Below are 19,769 nucleotides of genomic sequence, written 5' to 3' on the forward strand. Positions count from 1 at the left end.
CTAATAATCCTATCCTAAAAGGTAAATAAATAACTGATGTGAAATTTCTAACTTAAAATACTCAGAACACTCTATGGGACTTAGATCTGACCAACCTGTATATACTTACATCTATAATAAAGTCTTGATAGGGTTTCAGTGGCTCTGAACTATCTGTTGCTTTAACTAAATCTTTCCTGTTTTTAACAATGAATATACCAAGGTTCTTCTCTTCTTTTGAAATCTTCAACCTCAAATCCAATTTTGTGACGTCATCCTGTACTTTGAACAATGAGGCCAAGAGAGTCATTGGCTTTGGTGAAAAACCATCAACGTTTTTACTAACTTTGTTAAATTCTTCTAAACTTGAATTAGTAGGTAAGCCTGTAGGGACAAAAACATTTCTCACCAATTTTTATTTTTTACAGTAGATAAATTTAGTAAAACACACTCATACCCTCAACCAACCCTGGTTGTAGTATACAAAATGCCCCATCACTAGAACTGCCTGGTTCAACCTAATGCTCCATCTTACAGGTTAACTACTGATAACACTGTTGCTATTCCCTCCCATAACCCCCGCCCCCAAAACCTAGGGGAGTCCTAAAACATGAGTTTCCATTAGCGAGAGACCAGGAGGTCCAGAGGCAGTGGTGGTCAGACTCACAAGGGATACTTAATTATGACTTCCACTGACCTACTGTCATAGAATATCCGCCCCTACGCCCCCACCACCGTTCAAAAACTATACTTGACATATCCCCAAGTTTCCTGAAGTGTGCTCCAGCATATACCACCATTCTTTCCGAATATTATAACATTTATTGAGTAATTTCTATGTATGTTACCCTTTAAGCACTTTATTTATTTTTTTTTAAATTTTATTTATTTATTTATGATAGTCACAGAGAGAGAGAGAGAGGCAGAGACACAGGCAGAGGGAGAAGCAGGCTCCATGCACCGGGAGCCCGACGTGGGATTCGATCCCGGGTCTCCAGGATCGCGCCCTGGGCCAAAGGCAGGCGCCAAACCGCTGCGCCACCCAGGGATCCCCTTTAAGCACTTTACATGTGTTAACTCACTGAAATTTTCAGCCCTTCCATTAGACAGATGCTGTTATCTTCACACCCCTTTTTTAGATTCAGCAACTAATGATCAACTAACCCAAATCACAAAGGTGATATGTGGAAAAGCATCATTCAAACCCAAGTGTGACCCAAAGGCCACTGTGTCCCTAACCCTGACTTCACAAAGTTTATCTTTATTTTAAAATACTGCATTTCTCCTTTTGCAATTAGTCAAATATTTTTCCCTATGAAATTTTAAACCAGATGTTTCATTGTGAAAAACTCAAATATTTTATAACTTGCTCTCACCTATGTAAGGAGCCACATCAAGATCATAAATGAGGTGAATCAAATGATTTACATGGTTACCAACAAGAATTTTTTTCAGTTCCACCCAAATCCTCTCTCCTGATATTCCAGCCAAGCCTTTTGCGTTTTCTGCAATTGCTTCCAAAGTCTCAGGATCATGGTCACCAGGTTTGTCTATAATTTTCCCATAAAACCTACAAAACAAAATTCTCAGAGCATGTTACCTCTATGTTGGCATATCACTAGAAAAATCTTGCTTTTCATTTTACTGGTACTATTCCATACATCTAATATGAAACAACGTAGATTTAGGTTTAAGAGGGACCTTAGAGGGACACGTGGGTGGCTCAGCAGTTGAGCATCTGCCTTTGGCTCAGGGCATAATCCCAGAATCCTGAGACTGAGTCCCACATCAGGCTCCCTGCAGGGAGCTTGCTTCTCCCTCTGCCTATGTCTCTGCCTCTCTCATGAATAAATAAATAAAATCATAAATAAATACATACACATACAAAAATAAATAAATACCAAAAAAGTGGGGGGAACCTTAGAAATCATCTGGTCAATTCCTTACCTTCTTTTTGTTCCCAGATGACAAAACCTGAAGTCAATAAAATATAAATCACCTTCTTAAATTAACAAGAACTAGAACTCTCCGCTCTCTTTCCAAATCAGTAACTGAGACACTGAATCTATACTGGATGAGTAACACAGAACATTTTTTTTTTTTTAACACAGAACATTCTTGTAAAGAATGCCATCAAAAGAATAGCGTACGAAGCTTGCCTGTCTGTACCCACTTTTTTTTTATTTAAAGATTTTATTTATTCATGAGAGAGAGAGAGGCAGAGACACAGGCAGAGGGAGAAGCAGGCTCCATGCAGGGAGCCCAACGTGGGAATCGATCCCGAGACTCCAGGATCAGGCCCTGGGCCGAAGGCAGCGGCGCTAAACCGCCGAGCCACCTGGGCTGCCCACCACCAATACTTTTAATGAAAAGTTTCAAATAAGACTCGTCTAGTTGCAGACAGTGGAATATATTTCTAGCAATCTCAGAATTGGAAGCCTTAAAGCACACCCATACTAACAAATCTTTAAAATTCAGTTAATAATGTAGATTAAATGACAGTAACTATAGATGTCAGTCTGTGTTCTATTTGCAAAGAGAGACTTCTGCAAATACTCAAATTTAAAGGAAGAGCATCTATTGACAGAATATGTGGATCACATTTAGAATATTTTAGAATATTCTAAATGTAATCCCCCAACCAGTAAAATATATTAGACATAAACTAGCCAGTTAGAATCATTTTTAAAAAGGGTTATATAGCTCAAAGTTTAAAAACCACTGCTACCCACAAAACCAAATTCATTCCATCCTTACTTAGCAAGTTCATCTAAGTGTTTCCCATGACCACCTAAAACTGTAAGCCACACAGGCAAAGACACTCATTCCTCCGTATTCAAAGCACCCAGCAAGTGTCTGGCCTGTGGCAAGCACTCACTTATCTATGTAATGAATGATCAGCGCAGGAAATAAGAAAAATGGACCTTTAAAAAATGATTTAAAGCTGAATTATATAAAAGACCATCACAGAATAGAGTAAATATGTATGTTTTGGGGAAAAAAATATATCTCACGGTTAAGTCACATTTTACTGAGTCTATCGGAGACAGATATTTGGGATGTCACTATGTTGTACACTGACCTGTGCATTTCACATCTCACACAGAGCTCTGGGATATATTAAAATCTATATCATTACTTTTTAAAAATTCTTACCGGAAATATCTTAAAATTCGAAGATAATCTTCTTGTATCCTTTGTTTAGCATTTCCAACAAACCTAACTTTCTTATTTTTTAAATCTTCATAACCATTGAAGTAATCAAATAAGGTACCATCAAAACCTATTCATTAAAAAACAGGAGGGGGAGAGATAGCTGTTAGCAAATAAGAACTGGGAAACAAATTTTGCTAAGAACTATTACAAACTAAGTGAAGGAGTTATGAAGTTAAAATATAGACAGGGACAGCATTCACACATACACCCACTATCAAACAGAAGACGTAATGGAATAAAAGGGTGAATTTACAACAGCAGCTGAAAAGATAATGCCCCAAAATGAACTAAACAAGAAATATGTCTCAAGTATGAATTGGGGTGGAGATAAGATACCAAACAAGCTGATTTCAAGTTAGTATGGGAAAACAAACAAGAATAGCCAAAATAATCTGGGGGAAAAAAATAAACAGCAAAAAGAAATCTGGAGAAACAAAACAATAAACCATAGGGAAAAGTATTTCTGATCCTGGAATGGGGAAAAAATCTTTCAAAATTTAAATCCTTGAACATAAGGTTTGAACTCTGTGGGTCCACTTATGGGTGGATTTTTTTTATTATTTATTGGAAAGAGCAAGAAAAAGCACAATGGGGGGGGGGGGGGCAGGAAGGCATAGAGGGCGAGGGAGAAGCAGGCTCCCCACTGAGCAGGGAGCCCGAGTCAGGGCTCAATCCCAGAACCCTGGGATCACGACCTGACAGACATTTAACCAACTGAGCCCCAAGGCACCTCTCCTTTTATATAATACTATAGCTGTTTTTTCTCTTATATAAGATTTCCTTAACATTTTTTCTTTAGCTTGCTTTATTATAAGAACGCAGTGTATGATACACAGAACATACAAAGTTTGTGTTAATCAATAGTTTCTGTTATCAGCAAAGCTTCCTACCAATAGTAGGCTATTAGTAATTAAGTATGGGGGAGGTAGTCAAAAATTAATATGCAGATTTTAGACTATGTGGGGGTTTACCAAGAAAACAAAACTAAACACACATACACACAGCACGAGAGCCGTCAAATTCAACTACCTAAAAATCAAATATGCCTGCATGACAAGAACCACCATGACAAACATAACATACTGAGAAAAATATATATATGTCAAAATAGACCCAAATACTTCATTTCCATAATATACAAAAATATCTTGTAAATAAAAATACCATATATAAGTAGAAGAATTAGCTAAAAATATACTAAGGAAATATAAAAAACCTTTAAGATTTTTCAGAGCATCTGGATGGCTCAGTTGGTTAAGCAGCCAACTCTTGATTTCAGCTCAGGTCATTATCTCAAGGTTGTGAAATCAAGCCCCGACTCTGGCTCTGCACTAAGCTCAGAGTCTGCTTAAGATTCTCTCCCTCTCCCTCCCCCTTGCCCCTCTCCTGGCGTGCATGCTCGCTCTTGCTCTCTCTAAAACAAATAAATATTTAAAGAATTTAAAAGAAAATTTTTTTTTAATTTTTTTATTATTTATTTATAATAGGCACACAGTGAGAGAGAGAGGCAGAGACACAGGCAGAGGGAGAAGCAGGCTCCATGCACCAGGAGCCCGACGTGGGATTCGATCCTGGGTCTCCAGGATCGCGCCCTGGGCCAAAGGCAGGCGCTAAACCGCTGCGCCACCCAGGGATCCCAAAAGAAAATTTTTCATCCTTAGTCATAAAAAAATGCAAATTTATGAGATAGTGTTTTTCACATTTCTGTAGATCCAAATTTGATTACATTGTGAGCAAGGCTACGGTGAATCAGATTATGAGATCACTATGCAGCCTCTTAAGCTATATGAATTTGAGTCCTTAAAACTAATACCCATTCAAAAAAATGTAAACAAGAAACATTCCCACTATAGTATGTTTGTTCTCTCATATGTTAACAAAAAAAAAATTATTTTAATATAAGGCACACCAAAGCTCATGTATTAGTAGAGCAATCAATTCATCTGTTATCCCAGAACTTTTTTGGTTTTAAAAACCAAAAATCTCATGTCCCAGGGAATAGCTCAATCCCAGGCAAACAGAGAGCTGGTCACCCTAGGGACTCAAAAAAACAGCACAAAGACATACCTTCAACCATTCAAATGGGAAGATGGGTGATCCTCGGAGACACTTTACCTTGAAGAAGAGAAGCACTGCCTCTACTTCTGAAAAGCAACTACTTCCCAATTTAGTTCTGTTTGAACTTTAATGCTCTTTAATTATCCCAAATGCACAAATATCAGTAAGCTCAAGCTTAACACTTCCCAAATTGCTTTGATTTATATGGCATTTTGACACGTATAGCAATTTTTAAAGGCTCTAAATTCAAAGAAATGAAAGTGGGGAAAAAAGTAAACAGGCAAAAATATTATTACAAAGTAGCAAATCCATGTGGTATATCTGTCTCTTAATAAAGAGACTGGACTCTCCCTGCTGAGCATGGAAGTACTAAAGTCCTTTTCAGTAAAGGAAATATCAAAATTTGGAGGAAAGCGAAAAACAAAAAAAGTAGGATATGACAAGAACAAAGTTTGAGAGAAGCAAAGTAATCAGAAATACCAGAACTACGAACGCTTCATCCAGTAAGGCCTATAAACAGCCTGGGCAGAAAAATGGGCTGAAAGTAAAAATTAGTGAGTAGTGAGAATAGTAATGAGTAGTGAGAATATCCTATCAGCGTGCACTTTGTTTTTTGCTCTGATTAGCACTTTCAAAATATGGTGCATAAAAATAAGAAATAAAGTTAAGCTGCTAAGAATAATGTAGTGGTTAAGAATGTGACCTCCAGAGCCAGGATGCTGAAGTTGGAATCCTAATTCTGCAATTTACCAGCTGCACAACTTTAAGCAAATTACTGTGGGTTAAACAGAAGTATCTGCGTCATAGAGATGCCGGAAAAATTAAATTTCTGTGATGTGCTTACAACAGTGCCTGGCACATTATAAGGGCTCAGCAAATGTTAGAAAACAGTAGTATCAGTAAGAATAGCTTTTATTTCTATAAAATAGTATATTAAAAAGGAATATTAGCTTCTCTATTATAGGTAGGTATGCTCAGGAAAAGCCAGTTAAAAATTTTATACATTGCACTAGGCAGGGCAGTTTACCCTAAGTCAGAATGAGCAAAGATAAACAGATAAGGGAGACAAAAATATGCCCCTAATGGGGCTTCTCTCTGGTCACAAATCACCTGGGCTTTGGAAACCTGGGCTCTAATCATGGTAGTCTATGACTTAAGTAAGCCCTTTACCATCTCAGTCTACTTCCTCATCAAATGGATTTAATATTTAATGCAGGTTTTAGGACAGTTAAATGCAATAAAGTATATCAAATAACCTAGAACCTAGTGGGTGCTTCAAAAATATCTTTAATGGAGCTGGCAAGAATCCCACGTTGGCACACAACCCCCTTCTCCAGCCCATAAAGCAAATCCTGTTACAGGTCCCCCCACTGTCTCCAAGTTCGCTTTAGGCCCTATCACCTTTACAAAAGACCTACTTTGGTACCTGTTTGCACTAAGTGAAACAAATCTCAAGGATTTTCATTCTGAGGAAACAATACTTGCTTCCACACCTTATACCACTTCAACTTGAAAAAGGTTACAGAGGATACTTTTTGGGTAGCAAGGAATCTGTACTTTAATCCTTTCACTATTATTGCTGCCACAACTAGGTTATGAATAGCGGTTGCTTCAGCTCTCTTTTTCCAATCCAAAGTCCTAAACATATAAAGGACTTAACTACAATTTAAAGGACAAAAAAGAACACTCCAATGAAGCATTAAACTTAATTCATCTACTATGAGTCTCACTAGTTTCATTAACAAAAACATCAAGGTGAGATGATAAATAGGTTTTCTCTTGCATGTCAACTCTGATTACAGGTGATTCCTAAAATGCAATGCTATGAAAGAATTTGACCTTGTGTCTAGGCATAGCAACAGAAAAGGTGCTGAGGTTATTCATGAATGTATGCCATGGGCACCAGAAAAGAAAGCCTAGGGTAGGCATGCACAAAACAACGCAGTGGAGAGTGACTTGGGGAATGTATGTGGGTGTGCTTTTCTTACCTGAAATGTTAACCATTTTTAAATGCAATTAATAAATGAGCACTGAATGTGTACATGTGCCAGGCAGGCACTGTTCTAAGGATGTAAAGGATGTAAAAGGATGTAAAGATGTAAAATTATTATCTCCTTTAATCACGACAACTTGCAAAGGAGACTGATATTAGCATCCTCATTTTACAGCTAGTGAATCATAGTCAGAATCTGAACCCAGGACTTTTGGCTCCAGAGATTTTTTTTTTCTCTTTTCTAAAGATTTTATTTGAGAGAGCACATGAACACAAGAGCGCAAATGGGGGAGAGGGGCAGAGAGAGAATCAGATTCCCCACTGAGCAGGGAGCCAGACACAGGGCTCAATCCCAGGACCCTGAGATCATGACCTAAGCAGAAGGCAGCTGCTTAACTGACTGAGCCACCCAGGTGCCCCTCAGGGTCATCTTTTAACCCACATGCTACGCTCTCTCTCAGATGAAACTAATTAATGCAACCTCTCAACTTAGAGAACATTCCCAGACTGCAGATTCACTTGAAAAGGCAGCTCTCAGGAGTGCTTGGGTGGCACAGCTGGTTAAGCATCCAACTCTTGGTTTCAGCTCAGGTCATGATCTCGGGGTTGTGGAATAGCACCCCAAGTCAGGTTCTGGGCTCAGTACAGGGTCTGCTTAAGATTCTCTCTCCCTCTTACCCTCACCTTGCTCTAATAAAGAAATCTTTAAAAAAAAAAAAAAAAAAAAAAAGACAGCTTTCAGAAAGACTGGAGTAAAACATTATCTCTAGATATTACCTAAAAACATAGAATTTATAGTGAGATCTCTGCGTTCAGCATCTTTTTGCCAATCAGTTGTGAATTCTACCTCAGCATGTCTTCCATCAGTGACAACATCAATCCGCAGTGTAGTAATTTCAAAATTTTCTTCATGAAGCTGTAATGAAACGGGTTTTTGATTAGTTTTTAGTATCACTGTATGAATTGAAAAAAATTAGTGAGTCCTGACACGTATCATCTTTCTTCTCAAAGTGACCTAGTGTACATGTATCTTGAAATGGAAAATTTACCACTATATTCAAGATAGAGCCAAAGAATATTGAAAAAAATAATAAAACAATCTTCATTAAAAAGGATGAGTCTGACATAAAAAAAAAAGACAACTCTAACATATATTGTGGCAGAGAACAGAGGAGGCCTTCAAAATGGTGGATTCCAGTTCTTCAATTCCAGATCAGGCTACTCTGAAATATTCAGGCTACTACTGAAATATTCCAGTTTGCAAAGAACTGAATATCAATTTATATTGATATTTATTGGTATTTATATATACCACTGAGAAAAGGACTAATAGAGGAAGAAATACAAACCATTAATACATTCTGCAACTCTTGTACTGGTAACCATCAATGAAGTTGAAACAAAGTACTATATATATTGTGGGAAGAGAGATTAGCTCCAACTAGGAAAAGCAGAGTAGCTTCAGGATAGATTACCTGTGAGCTGAGCCCTGAAAACTAAGTAGGATCAATACTTGGGACATGGGGGAAGAGCATTTCAATGAAGAGAAAAGATGACCAAAGGCACAGAGAAAGAGGGATATATGCACAAGAAGATACTGCTACAAATACCATGCTAGCATTTAGGGGAAGACAGTAAAGGGTTTTACATGCCAATAAGAAATTCGGAATCTCTTAAGAATTGAAAGCTTCTAATCATCACTCTAAGTCTGTTCTAGAATTCCTCCCAATCTCATTTCTTTTCTTGAAACAAGTTAGTTCTCACTATAGAATTCTAGAACTCAAGAATTTGAGGCACAAGTTTTCTTTAAAGACAGTAAGAAAAGGGTGTGAAATATGGAAGACTGAAAATCACTGTAAGGAACAGATCCCTGGAATGTCTCCCTTACCCAGGCAAAGAACCAGAGATTAACTCACAAGAAAGGCTGACCTAAAAATAGTCACAGTTTGGGACACCAGATACAGATGATGAGGAGAATGAAGCACCACAATTAAAACAAGGTTAAGTGAAAAAAAATCCATACCACCCTCATTCTCCTTCCCCACTTGGTTTTCAAAATGCTGATAACCAGCCTTATTCTAAGCTGAATGACACTAAAGAATTCCTGATTTCCCCTTTTCCACTGATATTGACACTGGTGATCCCACAAGTAACCAGCTGACAATTCCTACAAAGTGAAGTTCTCAAGTCACTTTACAAACACCAGAGGATCATCCACACTTAAGAACCAAACCCACATTTAAGGAAAGCCAACGGAAAGACAGAAAAAGCTCAGAGAGACATTGTCAAAAAACCTACAATCGGTATCTTAAAGGAAGTAAGACAGTCCATCTGAAACAAGAGGAAGTTTTCAAAAGAAATATTCTAAGAAACATCTCTTTAAAAAACCTAAAAATAGCAAGAGTTGCAAATGTAACAAAGACTGGATGATCAGGCTAAAGCAGTCCCATGGAAAGTAAAATAAAGGTATGAGAATATAAAATAGGAGAGGCGCCTGGATGGCTCAGTTGGTTAAGCGACTTTGGCTCAGGTTATGATCTCAGGGTCCTGGGATGCAGCCCCATGTAAAGCTCCGAGTACAGTGGGGAATCCGCTTCTCCCTCTCTCTGCTCCTTCTCCCTCTTGTGCTCACTCTCAAATGAATTTTTTTTTAATCTTAAATAAATATAAAATAGGAGACAAAAGATAAAACTAGATCAGTCTTCATGGTCCAACATCTAATATCACAGTAGCTTCCAAAGGTGAAGACACTGAACAAAAGGGATGGCATTATGAGAGGAATACAAGAGGGCCCACTAAGTCTCCCTACACAATTAATGAAAAAACACATCCAAACCAAAGCACAGCATCTTGAAATTAAAAACACCAGATAAAAAGATCAGAAAAGCTTTGGGGGTGGGGGAGATGCGGAATGGTCTCCAACGAGAAATCTGAATGAGCTCAGACTTCCCAGTGGCAGCACTGGCAGGCAGCAAACAAAGGCTCTCTATTTCTGAGTGAAAATGATTGCCAGCCTGGAATTCTACAGCCAATCAAACTATCAGACCAGTGTGAAGGTAAAATAAAAATATGTGCAGACTTGTAAGGCTTTTTCAGCTTTCAGACTATTAAAATAAGAGCCCCCTCCCCCCCCAAAAAAAAAACCAGTAACAAGAAAGACTATCACACAGGACTCAAGGACCAGGCAGTCTAATAAGGAAGAAGCTAAGAAATTCCAAGGATCTGGTGCAGAGAAATCTTAGGATGAGAAATGAGGAGCCAGCTCACAACGTACGGCTGTGAGAAGACAGCATGCACCAGGTGAGGTGACTCAAAACAAGGGAACTGAAACTTGACAAGTTTAGTCTACTAAATGAGCTTATGGAGTACAGGAACAGATGACTGGCAAACAGAAAGCCAAATAAAGGAAAAATGCTGTCAACTGCGGGGGAAAAACCACAACCACCCAAGAAAGAGCTGCAGTCACACTATACTTCACAGTTCAGCTGTAAACCATACAGTCCTAAATGAAAACACTGACTGTGAATTCAACCAAACATGATGGTCACAGTCAGAGTGCGAAGATGAGGTAGGACACCAGGCTGCCCCTTTCCCCTGCAGGAAGTCAACAGAAACATCCCACAACTGGGAAACTGGAAACCAGAACACTGCAGCACAGAAAGGTCTTTTTTAGAAATGTGAGGCTAATAGGTAAGTACCATAAAAACTCATTGAAAGTGGCTGCAGCAAAGGAGGATGCACGACTTAAGAGGGAGACTGACGTATTTTTATTAGTTTTTTGTCACCTGCTTCTTAAAATTAGAAAAAACACAGAACAATTTTAAAAATTACAAAAAAAGGGGGGGAGGGGAAAAAAAAAAAAAAAAAAAAATTACAAAAAAGGCAATGCAATTGCCGTCAAACCTTTCACTCACCCTGGCAGTAATTGTTCCATGCTTTTCTCCTTTGTTGTTTATCATACGAATACCAGCCGACTGAAACATGTCTTTCATTTGAGCAGGAGTAGCAGTCGTAGCAAAATCCACATCTTGAGGCTTTACTCCATTTAATAAATCCCTCACTGCTCCCCCTGCTATTCTTAATTCATGATTTTCTTTGACAAACAATTCTGAAAGAAGAAAGAATATTTTTTACTTCAATTTATTTAACTACAAAAGTACATGGTTTTTCCAATCTATTAGGGACAGCAGAGATTACTGAACTGCACCTCTTCAAATAAAAATTACAAGGCCCATAGAAACAAGATGACTTACTTGGAGTAGAATGCCTCTCACAACTGTGAGAGCAGGGAATCCGCAGATTTTTTTCTTGGTGGACTCGAAATTCAGGATTCCATAATCCTCCAAGGTCACCAATATAAATTTGAATTATAACCGAAAAGTAAAGTGAACAATTGTTTTTTTCTCCAAGTTGTTGTGCATACTTCAGAAATGTGAGGTGTTCTTAGACATATTTCTCTTTATGTACTGATAGGCTCTATGTTCATGCATGAAACTATGAAACTTCAAACAACATTAGTCTATCACACCAGCTAGGATGTCACAGCTAAGAATCTGTCGAGAAATGACCTGCATACAATGCTGATTTCTGTTCCTGCCTAAGCTCTAGAAAAGCCATAGAAAGCCATAGAATGCTCAAACTACTCTGAGGGCCTCAGTACAGGAAACCGAGAGCTAACTCCTCTCTAGGTACAAGACAAAGTCCATTGTAATTACTCATGACCAAAGGACATCATATGGTACCTAGGGAGAATGACATCCAGGAACTGGCCTTATACGACCACCTAAGTCTTGGTATTGCCACAAGCTGGCCTGGCACCCACAATTAGACCCTGGTGTTCTCTTGTTGAGCATAAACAATATCAGAGAACATCCACATCAGCAAGTCCATTCAGTGACCATGACGGATCAGTTAAGACAACTAGTAATCATATCTGAACATGGAAGACATGAACACCGTCAAAGACACCAACTTACCAACTTATGGCAGTTAATACATGTGACTGCTCCTTATTTACCTACCAGTTAACAGAGCACAGAGCTGTGTTCTCATCTTCTAAGTAAGAATTAAGATGCCCATCACAGATTTATCCTTGCTTCCTGATATCACCTTAACCCACAGGTAAATTCCACTTCTTATTCCCGCCTCAAAACATGATACAAGCACAAATCCTACAAGAAGTCCTTTCTAAAAACCTTTTGCTGAGATACTCCACAGCTCTCCATGGTCCATGTTCTCCCTCACTGCAAGGAGTAACAACTTACCTGGTCTCTGGCTGGAGGGCAACGACCTGAACATTGAGCTAACTGCATCAGAGTTCTGGCATCCCTCATGACCAGCCAGTATCTGAACCTCCACCCCTACCCTAAATCTGTGCTCATCCTCTTCCTCTACATATTCTTCCTTAACCCTCCAGCCCCACCCTCTGGAGACTACCTAAAATGATCTGCTATGAAGTAACAAATGTTCCCTCCACCTTCTGACCTCAAATTTTTAGATCTCCCAGACCACCCTAAGTCCTTTCCAAGAATATGTGTTCATCTTCCCTTCACTCCACATTTCTAATCAAGTCCTACTGACTCTATGTCCTATTAAGGGTTCCTTCATATGGGGTTCAAGGTCCCTTAAAATAAAGTGTAAAAACCATGTATGGTAGTAAAAAAAAAAAAAAAAAAAAGGAATACGTTAGTCCAGTTTTCATGAGATTTAGAGGCCCTTTACCCAAAAAGTTACGGAATGTCAAACTATTTCTGGACTCTGTCCATTCTCCCTAATTCAGGACCTCTTCCTCTCCTTCCCTACCAAGAGTGCTACATCAGCCCCCTTAAGCCCAGCTTCCACCATCTAAACAGGGGGTTCTAAATCACTCACTTGATTAGGCTATGCCATTATCCCTCTGACTACTCCCAGCACAATATCCACATTTCTGTGGTACATCATACAAGGGCCTCCTGACCCATTTCTGTCTCCTATCTCTGCATATGCTTTACATTCACCAAAATCTCCCTGTAGTTCCCTCTGTAACTTCACTTGCATGAGTCACTTCACCCAAAAATCTTTCCTGCTCACCTAGCTGAGCAGCTGGCCATGAAACATCTTGGTGCACAACCCACACCAAGACATTTTACATGTCAATCATGTCAGATGAAGTTTCAAAAAATATTGTTACTTCATACCACACAACCTCATCTGTTCTATCCTCTTTTCCTCTGTTTTTTTTTGTTTGTTTGTTTGTTTTGTTTTTTTAACACCGGTCATGACCACTACATTCACTTTATGGTTCACTAATGGGTTACTACCCAAAATGGGAGAAACACTGATCTAGTTCATCCTTATTCATCTTTTGTAATTCAGTTTAGGAATCTCTCTTTGATGGCGGAGTTAAACGAATTTTTTCCAAGCTACTAGAGTAGCCTATTTTTTATCATACTAATTATATTAACATTACCTGTTCATTCTCAGGGTAGAATGCCTATCCTACTCATCTTTTACACCAACCTGGCTCACAACAGAACCTGTGATGTCCCAGCTTCAAAAAAATTTAAAAAATAAACCAGAGTGACCTCATTGGAAAGTATTTTTTAAAGATTTTCTTCGAATTAATACAGTTAGAACCTATTCTGAAATGCAAAAAATGAGTAAGTTTTACTTTCACTTGAACCTACTTTAACAGGATGAAGAAGGTCAAGACTGAACACAAGATAACCTCTGTTTTAAGATTCTCACGCTGGCTCGACTAAGATAAATTTTTAAGTTCAAAGTCACCTAATAAATTAACTGTATTACAGAAAGAGGTCCAGAATTCAAAGTAATCTATTCCATCATTTTGATTAGCCATATGGAAATGGATAACTATTTCCAAAAAACGCAGAATTCTAACATAATCCAAGTGAGAAAGGCATATAAAGGCATATGTATGTGCCTGCATGGAACAGTCATAATAACTAAGAGTAGGGATTATCAAGCGGAGACACTCCTTTTTTCCTCTGTTATTATATCTCCAATCTTACAGGGATCCACACTGCGACAAATTTTGTAAACTACATACTCAGAAAAATACGTAATGCAACTAAATTTAATTGTCAATTTAAGCCTAAGACTTAAGAAATGTATAATCTCATCATCCCAAACCTATTAATCTGCTTCAACTGCCACATCTGACAGTAAGCTATTTTTAATTATTGTTAGCAATCCAAAAGACCATGACATTATATGTCAGAAACTTTTATCATTGTCTACTTTTTAATTTTTTTTCAATCAAATTTTCATTAACTTGTTCCCTTTACAATTTTGAATTTTAAGTTTTGGAGGCTAAGGATACAGAAAGTGAGTGGAAGGACAGTGGCAAGACCATTTTATGTCATGACTATACTATCAAAAAGTACACGATCTGTTCTTCAGTGTCCAGGTGCTCCTACTGTCCCAAATGTTATTAACTATGACGGCTTTATGACATCACATACCTAACCAGTGAAAATCTAACCACTGAGTGTTAATGCCCAGCATTTTGTATAGATTACAGCCAAGCGTCCAAAGATACCCTGACATGTTCATTAACCATGTAACTTAGGAAAAAAGTCAATGTCTAGAACCTCAGTCTCATGTATAAAACAGGGGAAAAAGATCTCACATGACCCTAGCATGCCTCTACAATGTTGTCCTCAAGCAAAAGGAATAAATTACATGAGATAAACTGGCAGATCATAAAATCCTACACAGCATATAATCTCTGGATTATGTCTAAAATCATCCACTATCCTAGCTTCCCAAAGTCTTGCATACTGAACTAATTTTGCATGTGGCAAATCAGCTATTAAGACTTGAGAAGTGGTACAGTATTCAATTGTACAGTATCACCATACAGCAGACATCATTTGTGTATTGGTGCAATTTTCATGCAAAACATCGTATTTTCCCAGAACACTCAAGTCTTTAAAGTGGCAAAAACCAAATAAAACCAATTATTTGATTTTCTAACTGACGAGCTTTGCACTATAGGATTCCATTCTTGCCACTTCCAACATAGCCTAAAAAAGTCAATTTCTGGGGTAGCCCAGGTGGCTCAGCAGTTTAGCGCCGCCTTCAGCCCGGGGCCTGATCCTGGAAACCTGGGATCAAGTCCCTCATCAGGCTCCCTGCATGAAGCCTGCTTGTCCTTCTGCCTGTGTCTCTGCCTCTCTCTCTGTTTCTCTCATGAATAAATAAAATCTTAAAAAAAAAATTTAAATTAAAAAGTAAATTTAAAAAGTCAACTTCAGAATATGTCCATGCCACCATTTGCCAGGCTTTCAAGGACAAGACCCTGGGGGTAAATATGACCTATATCTTCCCACCCTATTGAGTTTCTATTTCCTTAGGATTTCAGCTCTCAAGGTGAAGACAGTTCAACTCTTGAGGTAAGGGTTAGTAAACCAAATGAAATTGTTAAAAGACACTGAAGAACCTATAGCAATCAATATCCAGACCCTGGTTTCCAAAAGAAAAATGCAGGACCCAAAACAGGCCACCAAGAGTTAATTACCTACATCCAAGCATTTGGCACCTTTAATCCAAGAGGCCTCTTGCAACTGAAGATGGGAAGATTAGGAGCTGGGAAAGGCATATAAAGAAAGAACAAGCTTGAATTCAACTCAGATTTGGAATTTCTAAACTTGTACCAAACAGTAGGCTCATGTGGTTACTGAACTAGCACTTGAAATGTAGTGAGTCTGAATTAAGATGGTCAGGAGGTGCCAACCACCAGATTTCAAGGACTTACAAGTAAGGATGTGAAATACCTCGTTAATAATTTTTACACAAATTTTATATTAAAATGATGGTATCTTAAATACAGTAGATAAAATGAAATGCTATCCTAAAGTAATTATTGGGAAATCTGGGTGGTTCAGTGGTTAAGCATCTGCCTTCGTCTCAGGGAATGAGCCCAAGGTCCTGGGATCGAGTCCCACATCAGAAGCCTGCTTCTCCCTCTGCCTATGTCTCTGCCTCTCTCTGTGTGTCTCTAATGAATAAATAAAATCTTAAAAAAAAAAAAAAAAAAAAAGAACTCGGGGAGCAGCCCAGGTGGCTCAGCAGTTTAGCGCCTTCAGCCCAGAGTGTGATCCTGGAGTTCCGGGATCAAGACCCACATCGGGTCCCTACATGGAGCCTGCTTCTCCCTCTGCCTGTCTCTGCCTCTCTCTGTCTCTCACGAATAAATAAAATCTTTAAAAGGAAGAAAAGAAAGAAAAAAAAGAAAAGAAAAGAAAAGAAAAGAAGAGAAGAGAAAAAAGAGAAAAGAAAAGAAAAGAAAAGAAAAGAAAAAAGAAAAGAAAAGAAAAGAAAAGAAAAGAAAAGAAAAGAAAAGAAAAGAAAAGAAAAGAAAGAAAAGAAAAGAAAGAAAAGAAAAAAGGAGTACTGGGGATCCCTGGGTAGCTCAGCGGTTTAGTGCCGCCTTTAGCCCAAGGCCTGATCTTAGAGACCTGGGATCAAGTCCCCCATCAGGCCCCCTGCATGGAGCCTGCTTCTCCCTCTGCCTGTGTCTCTGCCTCTCTGTGTCTGTCATTAATAAATAAAATATTTAATAAATCAATAAATTTTAATTTCACCCATTTCTTTTTACCTTTAATGTGGTTACTAGGAAAGTATACATTGTACATGTGACTGATATTTCTAGTGGACTGGAGTTTCTAGCATTTTTCACTCTAATTATAACTCAGAGTGAAGTATTGGCTTCAGGCCCTCCACTTCAAGAACACATGAAGAATCTATATGAATCCACAAGTTCTGGACCACTGACCCAGAGGTATCTAAAAAATCATCTAATTTCAAGAATAGAAAAGTAGCTCTGGGAATAAACTAATACAAATAAAGTCATTTTAATGCCATGGTTCCTCCATCTTTTGCACATCAGAATTAATGGACTAGAGTTCTTATAAAAATTTATAGATGCCCATCCTCCCCAGAGATTCCAGTTCGGTAGGTCAGGGTGGGACCCCAGCATTTGTATAGTTTAAAAGCTCCCCCGGTGAATCTAATGAACCAGCCAGGGTTGCATAACACTGTATAGGTCACCTTTCTACAGACACATGCCTTTATGTATTTCTGAAGGGTCACTAAAATACCACAGGCTTTGTAATGCAGCTACATGGCTGCTTTAGCAACAGCACAGCTGGTAACTAAGGACAAATGTAAGGAATGATAGGACTGTGGCAAGCAACATGAAGCTGCAGTCATCAAGGACTTAGCTGAAGTCATTTCCTGTGCTCCTTACAGGTAAGTTTTACATGTGCACGGAAAGGACTCCTATCTCCTTTTGCCTTTAGTTGGCTCAGAAAGCACTTATATCTAGGGAGAAAATATAGCATGGTGGTTACAAACTAAGTACTAAAAGCAGGTTGCACAAGTTCAAAATTTAGCTCTCTAGTTATTATGAAAACGTTGCCATTCTTAAGCCTCGTTCCTTGACCATGAGAAAGTATATCCACTTGTTACGTTTGTAGGCCCAATCCTGGAATAGACCTATAAGGTAGTTAGCAAAGCATACGGAAAAACCATGCTTTTTAATTGAAGTCACTGCCTGACTCTTATGTTTGGCTATGTTTTGGATAACCCATAGTCAACCTTTTCTTTCTGGTTAGCTCAACAGTGAGAACAAAAAACAGAACAACACCGACCAAAAAAAAAAAAAAAAACCCACACACCAGAAAACCAAATCAAACCCTGAATGTTGGCTAAGAAACATTTCTTAGCCTCCATTTCTCCACTTACAAGGGCTTTCAAAGCAAGAAGCATCCTAACCTCTCACCTGTCAGGCTCTTCAATCCTTCTGTGAACAGTGACTGGAATTCTGGGGACTGCAACTTCATCGTAAATAGATACTGCTTGAAAAGGCACAGCTTCCTCCGACTAGAGCTCAGGAAGGGCCCGCGCCAGGGATTCAGGCACCTCAGCATCTGGGGGCGGGCGCCAACCACACATCTGCAAGACAAACACGCACGTAGGACAATGAAATTTGACAGTGAAGGAAAATAAAGGGCTATCTACTGCAATTGTATTTAACGTCTGAGAGACATTCATCTCCTGTTCAGGTATTTAAAAAAAAAAAAAAAACTGCAATTAGTGACCATCTGGGGGACAGTCCCGTCTGCCTAGATGCAGGCTTCTGGCTAGGCAGCTCTGCACTCCTGAGCCACTGTCCCAACGCTCTCTGGAGACACGGGTTTCAGTTAAAGCTGCCAAGAACAGCGGCTGCAGGAAAGGGAACGCCAACGCTCCACGACGGCCTGGCCCCCTCCGAACCACGGCGCCTCCCCCCCTGCACCTGAGACTCGGGGCCCAGGGGCAGTTCCTAGGCCCAGACCCGGCTTTCCCCACTCAGAATCCCTTCCCGTCGGGCCGGCCCCTGAACCCCACCCACCACCCTGCTCCCCACATCAAGCGGGCTCCCCCGGAGGGGCCAGCGGGATTCCAAGGGCCCCCGACGGAAACCACGAACTAGGAGATCGTTCCTTTCCTCGGGAAGCGGGCTTCCCGCCAGGGGGCGAAGCGAGTTCTCCTCTCGCAGACCACGTGGGGAGGAAACGCGGGCTCCTTCCAACTCCGCCTCACTCACCAGAACCTGCTGAGGACCCGGGCTGGGAAGCGGCGCGTCCCGCCCCCGTGCCGGGTGCCCGATCGCCAACGCCTAGCGAGACCCTCGGGGGCCCGGCCGCGAGGAAGGGAAAGTGCCCGGGGAAGCCCGGGGAAGCCCGACGATTCGGCCTGCGGCCACCGGAACGTGGCGGCGACGCGACGAGGTCCGAGCCGCCGGGCAGAGAAAGCCTCCCACGGCCACAGGCCCGCACACCGCCCCGCGCGACCCACGGCGGGGGAAAGCCGGCCGCCCCCGCCGCCCCTCCGCGCGCCCCCCGTCGCCCCACCGCCCCGCCGCCCCCCCGCGCGCGCGCCCGCTCACCAGCCCCGCCGTCGCCGTCGCCGCCGTCGCCAGGGCACTTCCGGGCGGCGGACGCCGTGACGTCAGCACCGCGCGCCTGTGGGCGGCGGGTGGGCAAAGCGCCTCGGGGCGTGGGCGGGACCAAGCGGGCTCCGTCGGCCCCTCCCTCCTCCCTGACACGGCGGGGCCGCGGAGGGGACGCCCCTGGGGAGCCGGAGGGCCCGGGGCCTTTTAATTCTTTTATTTTTCAGACTTTATTTATTTATTCACGAGACACAGAGAGAGAGAGAGAGGCAGAGCCACAGGCCGAGGGAGAAGCAGGCTCCGTGCGGGGAGCCCGACGCGGGACTCGATCCGGGAGCCCGGGGTCACGCCCTGGGCCGAAGGCGGCGCTGAACCGCTGGGCCACCCGGGGATCCCCCTTTTAGATCTCTGAATCACACCTGCCCGGAGGTGGCCAGGGGCCCATCTGCGCCGCCAGGCTGGCGGCCCCGGACGAGCGTCGCCGTTTTCCTTCGTGCCCGTCACACCTGTCTCCGAGGTTGCCGCTGCGGCGCCGGGCTAGGGGCCGGCAAGTGCCTGCTCGGGCCCCCGCGCCCACAGCCGCGC

General features: G+C 41.0%; 1 protein-coding gene across 3 annotated transcripts in view; it reads right to left on the reverse strand.

The window, feature by feature from the left end:
* Positions 1 to 19,298, reverse strand: part of TRNT1 (tRNA nucleotidyl transferase 1) — a 21,332-nt gene extending 2,034 nt beyond the window's left edge. The window contains exons 1-7 of one of the 3 annotated variants that reach the window (XM_038565808.1): positions 19,182 to 19,298; positions 18,033 to 18,205; positions 11,161 to 11,354; positions 8,024 to 8,162; positions 3,136 to 3,262; positions 1,356 to 1,549; positions 110 to 363 (exon numbers count right to left, since the gene is read on the reverse strand). In XM_038565808.1, the coding sequence (XP_038421736.1) occupies positions 110 to 363; positions 1,356 to 1,549; positions 3,136 to 3,262; positions 8,024 to 8,162; positions 11,161 to 11,354; positions 18,033 to 18,180 (1,056 nt within the window). In that variant the 5' untranslated portion in view covers positions 18,181 to 18,205; positions 19,182 to 19,298. Of the gene's footprint in view, positions 1 to 109; positions 364 to 1,355; positions 1,550 to 3,135; positions 3,263 to 8,023; positions 8,163 to 11,160; positions 11,355 to 18,032; positions 18,206 to 18,722; positions 18,746 to 18,839; positions 19,043 to 19,181 lie in introns of those variants that run through there. The other 2 variants (XM_038565809.1, XM_038565810.1) reach the window with 2 other exon arrangements.
* Positions 19,299 to 19,769: the final 471 nt, after the last annotated feature.

This window comes from Canis lupus, chromosome 20, assembly GCF_011100685.1.
Source record: "Canis lupus familiaris isolate Mischka breed German Shepherd chromosome 20, alternate assembly UU_Cfam_GSD_1.0, whole genome shotgun sequence".
NCBI lineage: Eukaryota > Metazoa > Chordata > Mammalia > Carnivora > Canidae > Canis > Canis lupus.